The sequence below is a fragment of the Mastigoproctus giganteus genome, chromosome 13, assembly GCF_048544385.1.
Source record: "Mastigoproctus giganteus isolate SK-2022 chromosome 13, ASM4854438v1, whole genome shotgun sequence".
In the NCBI taxonomy this organism is placed as follows: domain Eukaryota; kingdom Metazoa; phylum Arthropoda; class Arachnida; order Uropygi; family Thelyphonidae; genus Mastigoproctus; species Mastigoproctus giganteus.
In genome coordinates, this window is record NC_143587.1 from 108,254,269 (window position 1) to 108,276,510 (window position 22,242).

At 36.2% G+C, this 22,242-nt stretch overlaps 1 protein-coding gene across 6 annotated transcripts in view; it reads left to right on the forward strand.

Annotated features, from left to right (window-relative positions):
* The window catches only part of LOC150076347 (phospholipase D1-like), a 496,427-nt gene that overhangs the window by 215,011 nt on the left and 259,174 nt on the right, over positions 1 to 22,242 (forward strand). For all 6 annotated transcript variants that reach the window (XM_090387709.1, XM_090387710.1, XM_090387707.1 and 3 more), the window contains one exon: positions 12,745 to 12,855. In XM_090387709.1, the coding sequence (XP_090243835.1) occupies positions 12,745 to 12,855 (111 nt within the window). The remainder of the gene's footprint in view (positions 1 to 12,744; positions 12,856 to 22,242) is intronic.

Here is a 22,242-nt window from a genome sequence, read left to right on the forward strand (position 1 = left end):
TGACCTTCTTCCATTGACTGGAAATCCTATCCATGGTTTTGCCGATGATAGCACATTGCATTCCACTTTCCATTTTGAAAAACCTTGTCGTGCTCAATCAGCTTCAACTTCTTGAAAATCTGCAACAATTCCTTAAATGCCGATCTTCAGGTAATTCTCCAGTGGGGCAAAGATAACTTAGTTGATTTCAACCCTTCTAAAACTCAGTCTTGTCTTATATCTTGCAAAAAGGATTCTTCTGCTCCTATGCTTATATTTAGTGACACTCTAATTTCTTGGAAAAATGATATATCTCTTTTGGGGATTACCCTGACTTCTAATCTCTCTTGGCACAAGCACATTACAAATATTGCTTCCTCTGCATCTAAAAAACTTGGTTTTTCTCTTTCACTGTCAGCGTTACTTTTCTTCCAAACAGCTGCTCACTCTGTATAAATTGCAAATCCACCCTGCCATGTAATATTGTTCCCACATCTGGGGTGGTGCCCCAAAACCTCCCTCAGGCTTCTTTATTCCATTCAGAAGAGGGCAGTTAGGTTAATTAATGATTCATCTCTAACAGAGTCTCCACTCGCTGTCTCATAGATGTACTGTTTCTGCTACATGCCTCTTCTACAGGTACTTCCATGGGCACTGTTCTTCTGAATTGGCTTCTATAATTCCCACTCTCTCTTTCAAAACAGTCTGAACACATGCCGCCACCAGCCAACATCCATTTACTGTCCAACTTCAAACTCGCAGAACCAAATTTTCATCTTCCTCGTTTATTCATTCAACTGCCGTTTTCTGGAACAACCTTCCTTCATACATATTTCCTGAAAATTACAGTCTACAGAAGTTCAAGTTCAATGTCAACAAATATCTTCTTTCGTCTTCTCAACCTCCAACCCAAGCACGGTACTAAGTACTATAGGTTGTAATACCTCTCGTGTTTGGGGTTTACATAAAAAAAAAAAAAAAACCTCTGCCTGCAGATACTGTTAATATATTAGTCTCTAAATAGCTAGCATTTTTGCGATCCACCTAACATTACCTAGATAGAATCAGCAAATATTCATGCACCCTTTCTATTTAAGTGTATCATATTTCTGTAGAGGCAGTCTCTTCTGTTACCAAGCACAGGCTATGCTGAGAAAATTTCTATCTGATGAGCTTTGCACAATCTCTCCAGGGCCAATTTGATTGACAAGGCTCTCATCATATACCCTCTCCTATCATGTCTGGGCTGAATTGCAGACACTTTCAAATTTAACTCTTAATTTGTGACTTCATTTTCAACCTTGACCTATACATGTTAAGTAAGCCCGCATCTCTCCTACACTTAATGTCATTAATGCCGACATGTACTACAGTATCACCTTTTGTGCCCTTAAAAGATGATATCTTTTAAGGTCACAAAATCATCAATTTCTACAACATCATCAACTTTTGCCCCTGGCAGACATACCCTGGTCCTATTCCACCTATCCTTTTGGCACAATATATTTCCTGTTTCTCTGGCAGTTGAGTGACTGACAATATCTAGCTCCTGTAGGACCAGCACATTCTGCCCGGAAGGTTGCTGCTGTGTTGCCTGATGCACAAGAGTGTGCTATAGCATTGAGTTGGGCAGCTGAGAGCTTCATGGACCCCCCCCCCCCATTTGAATTTCTTTGAAGGCATCTATCCTACACCTCCAACTCTCAGAACGCTGAGTTGGTGCTTAATTTTGTGACACTCTTTGCAACTAGCACACACAAAGACATGCTCCTTGGCTAGATCATGTCCTGTTCCAGAAAGATCTGCAAAAAATTTCACATTTTGTACATATTTCAAATTTTTTAGACTGATGCTTTGGAGAATTGCCCCCTTTGGTTCTCCACTTTGCTGCTCTAGTCTGGGTCATGGTTTCCATTTCAATACAATATAACTAACAATGAAAATTAATAAGATATTTACTAGATAAGATGAGTGTATTAGGAAGAATCCCAAATTCATAAGCAATATTGACTCCTTGTCATCCTTCTCAGCTTGAAATTTGTGCCAATATGTACTACCAGGATGTACATCCGTACAACTATTTGCTTTGGCAAAAGGTCAAAAGCTGATACTGAGACAGGACATATGTTCCATTTTTTGACTTTTTTAGTTTTTTTTTTTTTTTTTTTTGCCATGTTTTGAAACTGAAAACTGCTGAAGTATTATGGGACTGAAAATTCCTGCTAAAAAGTCATCAAGCAAGGAACAATTATTCATATCTGGTACCATAAACCAAGCAGCGATTATATCAAAAATTTGATGCATTCTATGCCAAACAGATGCAAGGCAGTAATTAAGCTTTAAAGCTTGTGGTGTAACAACAAAATACTAATATCTGTCATAAAACACTTTGTTGCTGGTATATTTTTTCCATCTTATTACATGGTGTTTATTTCAAACGTTGGTCACAATGAAAAATTATTTATGTGGCCTTCAGTATATTTTTGTGAATGTTTGTAAATAAATATGTTGAAATAGTTTTTTCTTTAATTTATTTTCTTATCAATAAAATGCCTAATCATTTTTATGTCAAGTGTATAACAAATTTGAGGAAAAACTACATTTGAAAAAACTAATTATTTCAAATGTAATGCATGTTTCTGGAGAAAATTTGTAGTGATGCACTTTGTGGCTGCTTTTGTATATTTATTTAGATACTGATTATAATTTATTCTATCGTAATCATAAAGTCAGTCTAATTTGAGAAAAATTTAATCATGGTTCACTGTGAATAGCTTGAGATTAAATCCGTAGATCATCAATGGTTAAGCCTCTTCAGGCTACTGATAAACAATAGATATTTTGCTTCTATGTTCGCATATGAGGATTTTTTTAGTGATAGGGATGCCAGAAATATATCAAATTCCAACAGGAAGCTAAATATTTTGTTAATATCTTGATAGGCAGTTGCAGCATGGATTTGTTTTTTTTTTTAATGAAAACCCCAAACACAAAAGGTATCAAAACCTATAGTACTTAGTACCGTGCATGAGTTGAAGGAGAAGTATGGGGGATGGGGGATGCTGGAAACTTTGCTCTAGAGACTAAACATGGGTTTCACCACTTCAAGCCTCCAATAAGCAAAGTGGTGGTGTTTCACCGGTTAATGAAAGTCATCTACCACTCTTGTCTGACCAATCTGATTGGGTACTATGTATTTAGTATATAGTAACAAATAAACTAGATACAAAAATAATTTTGACATCATATACTTAGATTTCAGAAAAGCTTTTTGACACTTCTACATAAAAGACTTGTGCAAATTAGTGTGCCACTAGGGACAAGTTACTGCTATGGATAAAGGGATGGGTGAGTGAGAGAAAACAGATTTCTCTCACTCACCCATCTTATTAATGGGCACTGCTTTATCTTTAGATAAGAGTGCAATGAAGCCACCAGGATGTACGTCCGTACAACTATTTGCTTTGGCAAAAGGTCAAAAGCTGATACTGAGACAGGACATGTGTTCCATTTTTTGACTTTTTAGTTTTTTTATTCAACTTTTTTAATCTCAGGTGTATACAGAAAATGAAGCTGGATATTTTAATTCACGCCAATAGCCATATGCTTTATTTTTATTCTGAATTGCCTTAGCATATCTTTGAAAAGCCATAGTTTAGGATGGAATTAGAAAAATAAAGCATTTCATTCTTTAAGAATAATTTAGTGACCTGACCTGAATAAATATTAGGGTAAAAAAAGTAAAGTGCAGCCATTATCAACCCACTGCAGGGTGGAAGCCTCCTCAACAATTCATGCTGAGGGAAATGGACCATAATCTGCCACGCTGGTCCAGTGCGGGTTGGCAGATTGACCGTATTCAGCAGTCAGGGGCTTGAACCCCGGTCTACTCAAAGAGCGTGTGCTACTGCACTCCCGCTCCTACCCACTCGGCTACGGAGGCCATTATAATGCCAAAATGATACAAGACTAAGATAGCCATGGGATGGTGTCTTCATTACAGAAGAGACCATCACCAAGTTACGATACAAGTAACCCAGTTAAGTACATTAACCATATACTTTCAGGGGTTGGTGGTGAGAAACAGATGAAGCATACTAGCATACTATGCTTAGGTATTATCTAGTGCCCAAATGAATGATTGATTGTGTAAGAGTACTGGTAGGAGCAGAAGTGAAATTACTGGTAGAATACCTTACTCATCATTAGTAGTAGTAGTAGTAGAGGCAGTTATATGAACTGCCTCTACTACTATAAGAAAACAAGCTTATGTAGATATATCCAAAAAAAAAAAAAAAAACATTTCACACAATCATTCCCTATAAAAGTTTGCCCAGCTCCTCCTTGAATTTAGTTGAAGCCAGCAACTTCCACAATGACAAATGGAAGTTTGTTCCGGCAATCAGCTATCCACTGGCTGAAGGTAAATTTCCAAACATCTGTTCAACAACTGCCTTTCCTCAATTTGAATTTATGCCCCCTCAGGTTCGTAATCTGAGCAAGGGGGAAGAATCCCATCAGAATTGAGTTTGCTCAACCCGTTCAAGGCCTTATACACCTCAATCAGATCACCTTGCAGGTGCCTAGTCTCCAGGCACTGCAATTTGCAGAACTTAAGCCTTTCTTGGTAAGCTGACCCCCTCTGTTCCCCTCACTAATCTTGTAGCCCTTCTCTTTACTCACTCAAGCAACTCTACATCCTAATAATAGCAAATGATTCAGAATTTCTACCAGGGTGCATACAAGTAGTAAACTGAAGTCAGCTATAGTTGTGAAGATTAATTAGCAGAAGATTAATTTGATTAATAATTAGTCACATGATACAACAAGAAAGCAATCTTATAAAGAATCAGCCAAAAAAAAAAAAGCTTCCCACTCACTTGTCCATCCCTTGATCACCTGCTAGCTGAAAGCAAACTTCTGCACATCTATACTGCAACTATCCTTCCTCAGTTTGACTTTTTGTCCCCTCATGTGTTGTAGTCTTAGCAAGAGGAAGAATGCCATTCACATTCAGCTTACTCAATTCATTCAAGGTCTTAAACACCTCAATCAAATCACTCTGCAGGTCTAGTCTCCAGAAGCTTCAACTTGCAGAACTAAAGCATTTCTAGGTTAGAGTGCCTTTTGTTCTCTTCACCATCTGGTTGCCCTTCTCTGCACCCATTTTGGCAGATCTACATTCTTCCTAAAGAGAGGCCTCCAGACCTGTATAAAATACTCCAGATGCATCCTAACCATGGCTTGTACAAAGGGATAATCACCACCTTATCCTACTAGCAGAGTGTCTTTATATAATTTATAAAACCCTGTGAGCTGTCCTGGCAACAAGTCTGCACTGCTCAGATGATTTCATGTGTGACTGCACAATTCCCCCCAGATCTTTTTCATTTTCTACTACCTTAAGTGTAGTTCCACATAGTTGATAAGTTACGCTGAGGTTACTGCTACCTGTATACAGTACTTTGCATTTGTCAATGTTAAACTTCAACTGCCATTTTTCAGCCTGTCAATCTAATTTTTCTAAATCTTGTTGCTGTAGCATACTGTCATTACTATCATTAACTGTCCTGCCAACCTTTGTATCATCTGCAAACTGACATTAAGCTTGATATACCTTCATCAATATCATTAATAAATATTGAAAACAATGGGTCCAGCACTGATTCCTTGAACTCTGCTGATAATATTAGTCCATGAAGAGTAGTGCCCATTGATTACCAATTCCTTATTTTCCTTGGAACAGAAGTTAAGCTTGAAAGGTCTGTAATTATTCATGTTACCTTTCAATACCCCTTTGGTGAATTATGATAAATACACTCCAAGGGGTGATGATAATTGTGTATACCACAATATACTCCAAGTTGCTGTGATAATTGTTGTTAAGTGTTTGCTTGCCTCCTTTCCTGCCTCTCTTAATATAACTGGAGATTCCATCCATCCCTGGTGTTTTTTTATGTTAAGCTTAAGACAATTTCTCTTCCACTTTCTTCTCAGTTATCACAAAATTATTTAGCTCCCTATTAGATATTGATGAATTCTGGCATGCATTCCTCTCCTGAATAACTCTGCATGCGTGAATGTAGATGCAAAATACCTACTCAGTTTTCAGCAACCTGAGTAGGATTATCAACAGTTAAACCATCAAAATCAAGTGGACCAATGTGATTCAACCCCTTCTTACTACTATTGATATAATTAAAGAATTCTTTGATGATTTTCTTTTCATATTTACCAGAGGCATCTTGTAATCTGCCTAGTTATAGCATAGGCTTCTGTATCACCTGATAACTTATACGAAAAATGTTTTTCCAGTGCTTTTGTAACACCAAATAGAATTGCCATTCTCTCCACACCATTTGGAAAAGACCTGAGTGTGAATCCTGTTGATGATGTGAGGAATTTTTATCTTTGTCACAATGTGCCCGAGTTAGCCGATCTTAGGCTAGGGCAGCATAGATTTTTTCTCCTGGAAACTCTGGATTTTCATCCAGAAAACAGAAAATCAATGCCAGAATGTACACAATTTTCAGGCAGTGTATATGGAGCACCAAACTGACTTGACATTGCACTGTCTACCTGTGTCGACTGGATGCATTGCCTTAGATTTAATATGCTTCTTAACTAAGAGCATAACGCCTCCCTACTCATACCCTCTCCACCCTTTCTGTTCATGTAGAAATATACCCCAGGGATCCTAATAAATCTGTACAAAACATCTGAATGAGCGGAAATTGCCATGTGGAAAATAGCCATGCTAAGAATGCTCGTAAAAAGTCCTTCAAAACCACCTAATCTAGCTGAATTGTATAGGCCAATAGCATTACTCCCAATACTTTGGATAGTGCTAGAAAAACTAATGGCTAAAACGATCATGGCAAAATATCAAGAACGAGGATTGACATCCCAATCTCATTACGGCTTTGTGAAAGGAAGAGAAACAGTAGAGACAATTGTAAAGGTCATAAAAACCTAATCAGAAACAAATACAAAATACCTATATTGGCAGTGCACCCTTGAGAAGTTCAGGAAGGCTAACATATCCATCCCACTGTATCAACTTCTTACTAGCTACTGAAGAAAGGAGCCTAAATAGGAAAGTCAAAACAAAAGCAACTCACTAGGAAGATCACCGGGGGAGGGGGTTGATTTTTGGCTTGGAAAGGAATATTCCAGTGTCACATAAGTCACGTATGTAGATTATTTGACTTTTCTCCTGATAGGTGCAGCCAGCACCATACTGAACAATCTAGCAGACTAGTGCACAACACACATTAAAATTCTCTACATCATACCAAATGCTACATTTTGAGTAGTATCAAAAACCTGCTCAAAAGCCATTTGCAGGCCTCCAACAATTAAATATCTCTGTCTCGTCTCAGTAGCCAGGAGCAGCAATGCGTAGCACATGCTTCTTGATTAGACCGGGATTCGAGCCCATGACTACCAAATACGGAGGATGCAGAAAGGGAAAGGTCAGGAAATAATCGCCGCATATCCTCGGAGCAATATGGCCTTAGTTGCTAATGCTCCTAAAAACCAAATAAACAACAACTGTCTGTCTGCCTTGCAGACATCTTAGTCGCCTCTGCGCCATTAAAAACTGAAATCAAATCAAAATCTATATGAACATCAGAAACAACCTGGGATTGGAATTAAGAGAACTAAGAAAAGGAATGAAAACAAGATTAATCAATACAAATCCCATTATGTGGTCTTCATAGATTTTGTAATGGTGGCATTCGAGAGAAGGAAGTCACTACTGCCAAGGTCATAAAAGTGAACAGAACCCCTGAAAGAAAACTAGTGCCAAGGCACAGTAATACAAGCACAGGAAGAAATAACAAGGGGATCTACATCCCCCTCTGCCAATGACCTACCCCAGAGCTCCCATCACAAGTGGCAGTGTGTTCACAATAATGTCTCCTGAATCCCAAGTGACCTGGGGTAGAATGACTTCTGACTTGAACTGGCTCTCTTGTCAGGTGGGTGGAATATACCAGTGGTCTCAATTTTTTTGGTTGCACACCCTTATCTTAATTTAAAGGACTAGTGTGCACCCTGAAATAAAAAATTGCATACATAAGTTTAATTTTTTTTTTTATAAATAAAATTTTTTATTTATAAATAAATATAATAAATGGGAGGTATATCTAAAATCACATATTTTAAAAGATTACAAAGTAAAATTAAATTTGAAGTTCAAGCACAAAATGATATGAAATCATTAATGTAACAAGTGTAGTAAATGTAATGTAATACTGTTTGTTTTATTTATAAAAAATTTGCATGGTATGCATTATATCTAGAATCACATATACAGTAAGACCCCCACATCTGCGGGGGATGTGTTCCAAGACCTACCATGGATGGCTGAAACCGCGGATATAAGCAAACACCTGTTGACCCCATATACATGATGTCTCAAAAATATTGGTACAAACGTTTAGGGGAGGTAAGTAACATCTAAAGGAATGTGAATCGCATAGGAACCCATAACTGGAAACGTCACAGGAAAGTAGTAGCAGAGGCATAAGAATCAGAAATGACACAAGACAGCAATTAGTGGCAAACATTTATTTGACATAATATTAACAATGGAGTACGAGATGGATGCCATTTCATGATGTTACAAAAGATGCTCGAAGGTTCCACCATGAGATCACAATGCATGCGTGACACCGACGCAGCATGGATTGGCGGACATGGTCGAACACACCTAGAGTTTCTTTGACAGTAGCAGCAGCGCAGATGAGTCTTTCCACGAGATCCATTAGTCTCCACAGGCGACTAATGGATCTCGTGGAAAGACTCATTAGTCTCCACAGGCGATTCATACATGATAGATTTGAGGGCCCCCCACAGAAAGAAATCAAGGCTCGATAAATCAGGTGAGCATGGGGGCCAGGCAACGGGTCCACCATGGCCAATCCATCGATGCCCAAAATGCCTGTTCAAATGGTCACGAACACACCTTCCATAATGGGCAGGCGCCCCGTCATGTTGAAACCAAAATTTGCGTCCCACATTTGCTGGAACATCATCAAGTAACCCTGGTAGAACTTGTTCAAGAAAGACCCAATATTTAGCAGAGTTCATGCGGGATGGTAACAGGCATGGGCTGACTAAGCAGTCACCGACCATACCTGCCCACACATTTATTGCAAAGCGATGTTGTGCCGCATAGGGGTGCACACCGTGTGGGTTGTCGTGAGCCTACACATGAGCATTGTGCTGATTGAATAAGCCTTCCCAAAGTGAAATAAGCCTCATCTGTGACCAAAACATAGGCTGGAAAATTCAAGTCTTGAACACTTTCTTGGAGAGACCACTGTACAAAAGCCACACGTGCAGGATTATCTTGGGGGAGCAGTAACTGAACCCTTTGGAGATGAAAGGGGTGTAAGGAATCATTGTGCTAGACACGCTGTACACTGCAATGAGACACTCCTGAGGCAATGGAAAGTGTGCTGATAGTAGGATTATTCTGGACAGCATTCAACACACTTTATTCCATGGCGGGAGTTCGCATTGAACGTGGTCTGCCCGCACTACTCCTGTTACCTCTAAATGGCCCATAATCACACAAATTTTGATGCACACACAAACAAACGGTGGTCCAGTACATGTCTGTCTGGGAAGTGTTCTCCATAAATTTATTGAGCGGCTCATCCACTGCCCTCTGCTAATCAATATACTAGGTGCATGTCTGCTAGCTTACAGTTTGTATATCGATGCATGCTCTTCGTGCGGCGGCTACTTGAATGAGTAAACCAGAAATTTTCCATCTCGCAAACTGGTGAACAGTGCCGTGTACCGACTTATGGTGACGTTTTCGGTTATGGGTTCCTATGCGATTCACATTCCTTTTAGATGTTACCTACCTCCCCTAAACGTTTGTACCAATATTTTTGAGACACCCTATATAACGTGATTTTCTTGTACATACATACATATGTATAATAAAGTTTAATTGATAAATTAAACACATAGTTAAGACATTACCAACATTAAATATGGTAATAATAAAGTACAGCAGTCTCTCTATTTACTGGGACACTTCAAGACTGCAAATTAAAAAAAAATCAACCAGAAATCATAAAATTCAAGTAACTAGAATAGGTATAAACAGATATTTTGCAAGTCGTAAATAAGCAACACGAACCGGGTGTTATAAGTTGTCACTGGGAGATTAGTTACCTATTATCTTGCAACCCCCCCCCGCTGTCTTCACAGCTACTGCTCAAAAAAAAAAAAGAGAGAGAGGGAGACCCAATGTTTAGTTACATTTAGTTTGTTGCATCAATTGTTGTGTTCCGTTTCACCACAAAAGGACAAATTTTGTGTTGTTATTTATGTCAGGGATGTCGGAATTTTTTTTTTTTTTTTAGAAATCGCAAAAATGATGGGCAAATGCAAGAGTTTTCCTTTCAAATTAAACAAAACTTGAAATTATTCAAAAGTTTTGAAAATGGTGCATCTGTTAAATCTCTAAAGAACCATTATATTGTTGAACCATAGAACCGTTATAATGTTGGTGACCAAACCATACGCGACATTGTAAAAAATAAAGGGAAGCTATTCGATTTAAATTAGACATCGTAAAAAAATAAAGGGAAGCATCGTACTGGACATGCGAGTAGTATGTTTTAAGTTTTTCATTTTTTTCCCTTGGTTAACTGCAGGTAACTGGATCAGTGGATTCCGAATCAGCAGATACGGGTGCACAACCATAATTTGAAAAGATCACAATCTAATATGAAACAAAATTGAAATTAAAGTACAAAGTGATATAAAGTCAACTGCATTTTTTAGTGGGAACAGTGTGTTTGAATATTTTTCATTATTTCATTATTATCTTGGATTCATGTTTTGGGGCACAGCTACCCAAAGATCTGGTTCCAAGTTAACTTTATTTCTAAATGTGGTTTTAATAATAGTCATTGCAGAGAAAGTCGCCTCACATAGATACATTGATCCAAATGGAAGGATTGCATCGCTCGCTCTGCTTACCAAATCATGGATCATCTGCGCACCCCTTTGGAGATCACTGGAATACACCGTGCTTTTCTACTATCTACTTATCTCACACCTACTCTCTTCTTTTCTCTTGAGAAGCATTCCTATAATTCCCATCTGTCTGTCCCCTTTATCCCAACGCCAACTCCATGCTATGTCATGAATTATAATTATATTCCTTATGAATTATATTTGTCGGGATTCCCTTAGTGACAAATTGGCACTTGGAGTGTCCCAGTATGTGTAAATGACCTGCCTCCTCGCAGCGACAGGCACTGGGGCGGGGTGTCCAGGTGATTACTGCCACCAGTGATTAAGAGGCCAGTCCATAACAACAGAGACGTGTCACTGTGATTGGTTTTGCCTTGCCTACAACACAGAAGATACAGCGTCTGTTGTGATAATGAATATGATAATTTTGGATTAAGGTAAGCATAGAATTGTTAACTAGAAAGAAAAAATCACTTATGTTACAATATTATTAAAGAGAAAAAACTGCTGCACTATGAACCTGATTTTTTTTTTTTTTTTTTTTTTTGTTTTAAAAAATACATAGTTGTGTTAATCATTAGGGGGGGAAAAAAAAATTCTCTCAGATGAAGATTTGAGTTTGAGGAATAGGGAGTTCCAGTGTGTGGCACTGGTCTTATTGCAGATGGAAGGTTAGGGTATTTTATTTTAACTCTATTTTATCTTGAAAACCCCTTAGTATTTGTGAGACAGGAATAACAATCTTCGTGGTAACTTGTTGGTTCTTGCCAGATCATCGGAACGTCAAAAGGCATTTTGGAATTGTTCCCCTTCATCCATTCAGTCAGATTTACGTAGCAATTATACAGCACATATGCCTTTTATCCTGATCAACCAATGACCAAAATAAAAATAAGTTTGTTTCACCTTTTCTGTGATTGATCGATATTGCTACTTCACTGTAAATTGTCCACAAACATAGCAAAAACTGTTTGACGAATTAACACATGCATGTCGTTTTCACTCCATTTCACAAGTTTTCGCAAGATAGTTATGCAACAATTCTTCTTTCAACTCTTTAGAGTTTTCTACTTTTTTATTCCCTAAAAACCTGCAAACAGCGGCTCTGTAGATTTTCTACCCACAACCTACCACTAGATCTTACAAATCAAAACTAATCCCAAACGTGTACATTTAAGGGCTAAAGACCACTTGTAAACAAGTTGTCTATCACAAAGGTGCTTGGCTGCCAGGTGCCTCCATAGCCAGGTGGGCAGAAGAAGCGTAGCACTTGCTTCTTGATTAGACTGGGGTTCGAGCCCGTGACCACCAAATACGGAGGGTGTGGAAAGGTCAGGGAATGACCACCGCATATCCCTGGAGCAATATGGCCTTAGTTGCTAATGCTCCTAAAAACCAAATAACAAACACAAACAAACAGAACAATTTGGATTTGGCTGAAATTATCTGTACTGTACTTGGCACAAGACCTGAATATCAGATCCAAGAACATTTTAGATCTCCAAATGTGATAGCCTAGAAAAATTTCCACAACAAACATAAAGTGTCTGTTATTCTCTCTTTCCTCCTATAATATAAATATATACATTGTACTCTGTTTTGTTTATACTCTGTCTTTGCTGCATTACACAAGTCTGGTACTAAATATGGGTTTCTACATTAATTTATGTACTATGAACATTTTCATACCAGCTCATAGCTAGTATGAAAGTTCTACCATATATATATATGTATATAATAATGTTTTATTTGCAGCAACAAGGAGTGAAAATATTTGTACTTCTATACAAAGAAGTAGAACTTGCTCTTGGCATCAATAGTTTATATAGTAAACAGCAACTTTTTCAGAAGCATCCAAATATAAAGGTAGGTAGATAAACTTAATTTATGTATCTTAATTGTGTATATTGGCTCATGCATTTCTCGTCTTCACACATTTCATTCACTTATACTTCAGTGCGCTATTATTAAAAGATCAATTTTCTGATAGCTTTAAACACTTGATTGCTTAGAATTATGTATGTTTGGAAAGTTTGAGAATTGTATAAGTCAAGGAACTTCCATAAAATTTACTTTTGGGGAATTTTTGTTTTAGCTGCCGTATTTGTTTTCTCTACACTGGTCAGAGGGTTTGGATCTGCTGTTCAAGAATTGTTTATTTCAGTTTATCTTTACATGCATAGATTAAAATGAAATGCTATCAGATGTATCTGCTTTAGTAGTTGGTTATAAGTTTCACATAAGTGCAACAAAATCACTTCTATTCATTTATTTTATGAAACCACTTTGGATCTGACAAACAAGGCCACTGTAGTCGAGTGGTCAGGCATGCCGGTGCAGTAGTACACATGCCTTGAGTGACTGGGGTTCAAGTCCGTCACTGCTAAATATGGTGCTGTTTCTTGTATTGCCTCTCATGTGAACTCCTCTGACCACGTGGTCATCCCTGAGTATAAACAGAAAATTTATTTATTTAATGTAAGTTTTTAGCATTGCTTAAAAGTTTTAAAAAATTAGACCACGTGAGACCACATGGTCTATCTTTTTCCAGTTGAAAGAATTAACCACTTCACCGGTTTTTTTCCCCTCCCCCCTTCCTCTCCGATTCCTCCTCTCTGTCGTGGGGAGGAGAGGTAGACTAATCGCGTTACTTTTTTTATTTCATCTATGTCAAACCTAATTATGGTGCACCAGTATAGAAAATTTTTTGAAATTGTTTACAGTTGGTTTAGTTAGAAAGTTAAAAGTTTAATTTATTTGGGTTCTAAACATAGAGACATATTGGAAATATCACTATGCTCATTATATTTGGTTTTGAAATAGAACAGGCACCCTAGCCAGAAAGTTTTTTTATATTTTTTTAAATTTATTATTATTTTTTTGTTTAGATAGCAAAAAGGTTATTACTTACCTTTGTTTATTGATATCAAATATACAAGGAGGAATTGACTGAGCTTCTTGATGTCTGATATATTATTTCTTTGTGATAATATTAAAATGAAACTAAATGTTACTAGGCTTAATATTTTAAGAGTTTAAGATATCTATATAATATCGGTGTAGATGCACCATAGACAACTATTAAAGAAAAAACTATGATAGTGGTATAAAGGGAGTCATTTCATCTGTATCTCAATAAGAATAACTATGTATAATCAAAAACAACTAAAACTATCATGCAAGTGAAACATAAGAAGCTAACTAGCAAGCACAGAGTAGTGGACAAGTAACCATCTCACATGGTGCAGAACCTAACAGTGAAATCACAAAAAAAAAAAAAAAAAAAAATCACCCATAAGACATTCACATTTGTTCATTCATTCCACCTGCATGTAGAGGCTCTTGTCATATTTTCAGTCTTCTGGTCTGTGTCATATCCCCACTCTCATTTTACTTTTGCTTCCAACTTTCTGACAAAGATAATCTGATAGCAGAATGTTTACACAAAGAAATAATCTATATAATATCAGTGTAGCTACACCATAGACAACTCTTAAAGAAAACACTACTATAGTAGTATAAAGGGCATTGTTTCATATCTCATATTGTGCTCATGCTTCACGAGTTACCATGTATTGCACTACCTAGAAGTAACAATAGTCTTCTTTATTAGTGAAGCATTACTTATTCAAGGTAGTGCAATATGTGGTAACTCGTTGTGAAGGATGAGCACAATATGAGATACAGATGAAATGATGCCCTTTACACCACTATCGTAGTTTTATCTTTAAGAGTTGTTTATGGTGTATCTACATCGATATTGTATAGATTCTTTCTTTGTGTAAACGTTCTGCTATCAGATTATCTTTGCAATGCTATTAGATGCTTTAATGCTGCTTCCATAATTTAGTGGTAAACTGAATCACAACTCATAGCTATTGAACAAGGTGAAGTGAACAGTACATATGAGTGCATTGCTTGAGAATTTAAGTTAGAAGTTTGCTATATAGTTGAAGTTTAAAGGACAGCTGAGATATTGAATAATGTAGCTGCAGTAATGATATATAGTAGGGGTGGCCAACAAGTCGATTGCGACTTTAATTTCAGTCAATCACAACGAATTTTAAATATATATATAAAAAATTGATTAGTCAAAATCTAAATATTATTATTATGCTTCCCACTGCATAAGCTTATTACAAATCCACTGAACCACATGACTACTCTTGTCGCCACACAGCCGCTAGGCTTGTCTAGTGAAATTCAAGCAGTTACATTGTGGAGAGCATCATGTATGTGTTGGATTCTTATTTAGCTTACTTAATATTAATAACTGGACAGTACTTGCACGTTAATTTAATACGCTTTGATTTAAAATGAATACTACGAAAAAAAGAGTAAAACCTATCATTTTCATCAAGAGTGGGAACTAGAATACTTTTTGGTAATTTTGCTGTTCGATTTGTAATGCTTCCATGGCTATACCCAAAAAAGGAAATTTAGAAAGGCACTTCAACGCACTCCATGGTAAATACAAATCTGATTATCCACCTAATAGTGACCTTAGAAAAAAATAAATTAAAAGAATTTAAATCCAGATTATTCGCACAACAATTTCTTCATTTACAATCTAAAGCAGTAACTGCAGAATTATTTGAAGTGAGCCATCTTAAAAAAAAAGCAAACCATTTTCTGATGGTCAATTCATCAAAGATGCATTTTTAGAAATAACAGATTCTCATTTGAAAATTTCAAGAACAAAAATGGAATTAAAAGTGCCCTTCAAGATCTGCAATCATCTCGAAATACTGTTATGCGACGCATCGAAAAAATTAGTAAAAATGTGAGGGAACAGTTACATGCTCATATTGCTAATTGTGTGTCCTTTTCTTTACAACTGGATGAATCTACAAACGTCAGTGACACAGCTCAAGTGCTCATTTTTATTCATGTGGTGTTTGATGATCCTGCCACTAGAGAAGAACTGGTGGTCTTGATATATTTAATGCATTCAAAAATTTTATTGACCAACTTAAATTGCCACTATTTAAACTCGTATCTATAACAACAGATGGAGCTGAAGCAATGATGGGGCATCTTAACGGATTCATTGCAGTGTGCCAAATGAGTTCCCAGATATTTTGAATTACCACTGTATCATCCACCATTGAATGTTAACTAGCAAAATATTAAATACTAAAAGTGTTATGGACATAGCTTTAAATATCGTGAATTCCATCAGAAGACACAATCTCTTCAAAGGAGACTTTTCGAAATGCAACTCGATGAAAATGAATCAGATCCGAAATTATACACAGATGCGAGGTGGCTGAGTCGGAGCAAGTTTCCACAGAGATTTCGAAATTTGTTGAATGAAATTTTAAAAAAATGTTGATCAAAGGGGAGACTATTATCAGCAGCTGCAAGATACGGAGTGATTGTGTGATCTGGTTTTTTCTGGCAGGTTTCACCAGTAAATTAAGTGATCTGAATTTGGAATTACAAGGAAAAAATAAAAATGTGGGTGACATGATTAGTAGTATTTCTGCATATAAATATCAAATTTTGGCAATGGCTAAGGATCTCAAAGAAAAAAAATTTGATGATTTTTGCAAATATGCAATATCATTTGCAAAAATATCCTGTTTTTGAATTTAATAATGAGAAATGTGTTTCTGAAATTGAGAAAGTTGTGGATGATTTTGAAACCAGACTTAACACGTGTTTACACTACATGAATTCGATCATACACGATTTATAAATAGGAGAACGATATCTTATATAACACGAACCGAATTCGCTTATGCACGATTCGCCTTTGTGTTTACAAAAAATGGCAGTTGAACGTGGAATCATCCCAACAGAATGCAACATGATAGGAATGAAGAGAAGATTCTGAAAATGTATTTATGTTTTTTATATCAGTGAAGGGGAAACACATTTCACCATAATAACATAAAAACCCACGCAATTCCAGCTATTGGTATAATCGCAAATGCAATTAGATCAAGTTTACTACCAGTTTATAACAAATTCCACTAGCAGAAACGCAACTGGAAATTGTTTTATGGTAGTAACCCCTAGAAATGTGCTTTAGTAAAATGTGAGGTGTTATGTGTATCTCTGCCTTTACGGTATTGTTTATTCAGTTGCTACGTGCGTGCAGCTTGTTTATGTGTATCAAGCGTGCCTCCTCGTTTTGTAATTGTGCTTTATTCCTTAAAAATGAGTAAAATACTTAAAAGGTGTGAAAAGGAAGCGTCCTGGTGAAGACACTGCAGATTCAGAGAGAAAAAGAAAAGCAATATCGATAAACAGAGGCGGACTGGGTCAAAAATTCTTACCTGGGAAAATTTATAGTGGCCTCATACTATGGCCAGTCCGCCTCTGTCGATAGAGAAAAAATATGAAATTGTGAAACGCTTTGAGCGAAATGAAAGACCATGTGATATTGCACGTGCTCAGACCTAAATGAGGCAACGTCGAGAATTACAAAGAATGCAGAGAAAATAAAAACAACTTTCATAGCAGGGACAACTCAAAGTGTAATTAATATCCATTAGATTAAGACACAAAGAATTGGAAGAGATGGAACAGCTGTCATCTGTTTGGATAGAAAATCAAATGAAAAACAAGCTTGCTTACGATAGAAGCAAAAGCATTAGCAATATTTTATTACGTAATAGTCATAATAAAATATGTAAGTATTGTATTACGATTATTTATTGTGTTTGGTAATGTTTTGGTTACAAATTTGTGTTCAATCTTGGGTGGTCGGCACCTAACCCTATTTTTCCCATAGGGCCTGTTGTTTATATTGCACGAGGGTTTCTAGGAACACAACTATCGTGCTATATGAGGACTGACTGTATTTCTCATCCATTTAATGCCGACTTAGATACAAAAGAAATTGCAGAAAAAAATCTGAGATTTTTCACATGCAGAAAATATTACTTGAAAATGAAATTATTACATTGTGCAACGATATCTTCTTAAAAGCCAGATCATCAGAAAAAGACTTTTGGAAATATGTTTGCCGAGAAAAGTACCCAAATATTAAAAAATGCAGTGAACTTTTAATTCCTGTTTTGTTTCCACATAACTATGTGAATCGGCCTTTTCGTATTTGAAACAAACAAAAACGAAGAATCACTCTACCCTTATGGACTTGCATACAAAAGATTCTTATCACAGTATATCCCCAATTTTGAAAACTTGGCAGATGATATGAAGACTAACTTCACATAAATTAAAAATTTAAATATGTGTGAATTTAAAATAAGAATTCTGAATTGTATTTAATTTTAAAATTTATAAACGTTTTTCAGTATGTGTTGATTAACTTTTTTAACCATGTGCAATGAAATTCTTGAGATGGTAGATCGTGGCACATTTTGAAGAAAAAAAGTAGATCACATCACAAATTAAGTTAGTCACCCCTGATATATAGAATAGGCAAGGTGGGAGGTGTTGCGAGGTTATGCTTCTTATTAAAAGCAGCCTGAGCACAACAAAAACTTTCCCGTATTCAGAATTTATGCTTTCCAGCATAGAATCTGTCAGAAAGTTGGGAACGAAAGTAAAATGAGAGTGGGGATATGATACAGACCAGAAGATTGTGAAAAATATGACAAGAGCCTCTACGTGCAGATGGAATGAATGAACAAATGTGAATGCCTTTATGGGTGATTTTTTTTTTTTTTTTTTTTTTGTGATTTCATTGTTAAGTTCTGCACCATGTGAGATGATTGCTTGCTCTATTCTGTGCTTGCTAGTTATGTTTATGTTTCACTTTCGTGATAGTTTTAATATTTAGTTGTTTTTGATCATGCATACTTATTCAAGATTTGCACTGTTGATGTCCATCATTTACATACCTGGTGGTATATCACAAATTAGATCTACAACTACTTCAGAAAAAATGTGGGAAATGCCTTGTTTATAAAATCACTTTGGATAAAAGAGTTTAATATTTTGGTCAAGATTCATATGTCAAGGCAACTGAGTTTAATACTCCTCCCCCTTCAGAACATAAGAAGCTTGAATAAAATAAAATCCATATACTACTTCAGCTATTATCCTTGTCAAATTACAACTTTATACTTTAGCAGAGACCTATCATGGGCAAACAGTTTTGTACCATTGCTTATTACTTTAATTGCAAATTTTTCAGTTTATCATAATGTAGAGAAAAGTGGTCTTGTGCCAATTTATCAAATCTTGTTTTTTAATAATAAATGCACATTGCTAAATCTTTGCTGTTTGAAGTTCTTGCATACTTATTCAAGATTTGCACTGAACGTGGAATCATCCCAACAATTTGCACTGAACGTGGAATCAAGTTTAAATATTTAAATTTGATTCAAAAGACACTTGAAAGTGTCTTTTGAATCAAATCGTACACCATTAAAGGTTGCTTTTTTTGTTGTTACCTCAACAGGCTGTGATGAACAAAGAAAGCATATATATATAATGCTAAGAAAAGAAGAAAGCATATAGAAATCTTTATTATTGTTAATAACAATGAAGATTGCATCTCAGGCATAAAGAAATTTTATATATTTTTAAATTTGTCCCATATTTATTGGTGCAAAAGGAAGAGAAATTCTGCCTTGGGGAAAACAAAATTTTTAAATCAGTTAGATCATAGGTTCCCAAACTTTTTCAGGCCACCACCCACTTTGCAAGACATAAATTTTGTAATGCCCCCCATTATAATAGTTTTCCGCATTCAAGCCGTTTGATATTTTCGACATAAATAGCAACTAATGATACATTACTGCTTATGCCGTTAAATTATTGAAAAAGTAGTGGCCAATATGTGCTTCATCTTGAATACAGTTATTGCTATTCAGATCTTGATGAAACATAGCCCATATGTAAAGTGTATGCTTGAATAATAACATTATGCACAGTTTCATACAATGGTTTAAATATGAAAATTCAGAATACATATTAGAAGATTGTATTACATTAGTAAGAATCTTATTGTAATAATAAAAACACCATCAAATGTATTAGAAAATTGTTTATTTCGAAGTTACAAAGTGAAAATACAAAGAAAAAATGACAAATTAAGATGAGCCTGATGCATTTTTAAAAGTTTGTTAATATCGGGTTCAACTTTCGTTAAAAACAGTCGTAAATCGCTACGCTCAGTTATATGCAATCGGTTCCTTTTCTTAGACAGTAAATTCACAGTAGTGAATTTACTGTCTAAGAAATGCACTAAACCCACGCTCAACCAAATAAGAAGATAGAAATGCAATTAAAAATTTCTGCACTATTTCCTATAATCCAGGGTACAGTGTTGGTATTGATTTCTGAAGCCAGAACTCTTGGTATCCACTTTTGAATTTTATTTTTAGTTCTTCATTTGTTGTGAGTTCTATGAGATCCTCTTCTAAATTTGATGATCCTGCTATGTTTACATGTGAGAAAGGATCTAGAACCCAATTTGATATATTCACGTTTAGAATATCCTTGAATTGCTCATTAAAATCAGCATGGAGAACCTCCAAGTGTTGGCAGTATGTAAGTAAATCTTCCTTTTTGAGAGACACTGCTGATAAATTTGAAAAGTGGCTATATTCCCCTCAGCACAAAAGCGGCAATAACGTTTTTTGTTTTAATTAAATTCCATTCATCACCTTGTAATTGTAGATTGACCTCATTAAATATTTTATAGAAGTCTGTCAAATAAGCAATGTCATTTTTAGATGTAATCAGGTTGGCCCACAATCCGTCATCTCTGTTTTCTAGGAACTCTAGTACTGAATCAAACAAATTGAAAAATTGATTCAGACAAATACCTTTTGAAAGCCAACGAACTTCTGTGTGAACCAGCAAACGACTGAAATCTTCATCATTTTCACTTCAAAGTTGGCTAAACAATCTGTCACTCAATGAATTGCTTCTAATCTTGTTGACTGCTCTAATAATGTAATGGAGTGATGTATGCAGGCGTTCACTTAACTTCTTCGCAACCAAATGTTGACGATGAAGAACACAATGTATAGCGAGTACATTTGGTACTGCTTGTTTCAAATGCGCTATGAAACCCTTGTGGCACCCTGTCATTGCTGGAGCACTATCAGTAGCAGCAGACAAAATATTACGAATAGGAATGTCTTTCTCTTGAAAAAACTATTCATGGTATTAAATATAGATTCTCCCTCTTGCCCAAGACGATTATCTGCACATATTGAAAATTAGGACAGTAAAAGAGTTGATAATTGGTGCCATTGGTGGGCAGCATTCCAACTAACAAATTTTCTGTTTATACTCCAGGATGACCACACGGTCAGAGATCCCGAAATAGAGAGAGAATACAAATATCTTCTAAGAATACTTTTTGAGCAGCTGTTAGTCGCAATCTGTTAGCTTTGTACTGTTAGAAAATATTGTAGTTTTGTGAAGAATACACATTTCAAGAAACAATCCGTTATTCATAGTGGATGATTTTTTTTTTTTTTTTTTTTTTCTTTCCTTTGATGCACCAGTTTTCAAAGTTTATAATGCAGCTGCAAATGGAAATATTTTCTTGAAATTTCATTAGAAGATCAAACCCAGGAAACTGCTGTTCCGATATTGTTTACTAAAAACAATTACAATAAAGCAAACTTTTTTTTCTTTTTTTTTTTTTTTTTTATCAAATGCACATTGCAGCGTTATCAGTTTTTCTCGTTTCTAAAAGATGAATTTCCCTGATTTTATGTTCGTAGGAGCAATACTCATTGAAGAAAGGAAATGCGATCTGTTCTCCTTTCAAAAACAGTTTGTTGCTACTGTTTCGCTTTATTGCTTCTTATGTCAACTCACAGTAGCTCGCGTTGTCCCGTTTCAAAGGCCCTAGGCTAATTAGGGTGGGTTTAGAAAAATAACAGAAAAAGGCCTAAAAAATACACTTGATGTCACATTTTTGTCATTGGCGTGAAATTCAATAGAAGGTTTCGAAAATTGAAGTGGGAAAATCGAAGAAAACAGTTCTGGCTTCACCTATAGCAAATTTCAGCTGTGTCCATAGAGTAAAAATTATAGAATTTATTAGTTGACTTTTGAACTGGGTCCACTGGACCTGAGGAGATAAAAATACGGATAAGGAGCCACCGACCCCTAGACCACCTGAGTGCCCCCCAATTGCTTCTGACCCCACTATCGCCCCCCCCCCCCCTAGAAGGCTTCAGCGCCCACTGGGGGCGGTACCACCCATTTTGGGAACCTATGAGTTAGATGATTGTTATTTGTGTCAGAATGTTAAACTTCCAAAGGCAAGAATATTCTAGACTGATCATTGCCCATGAACTATATATA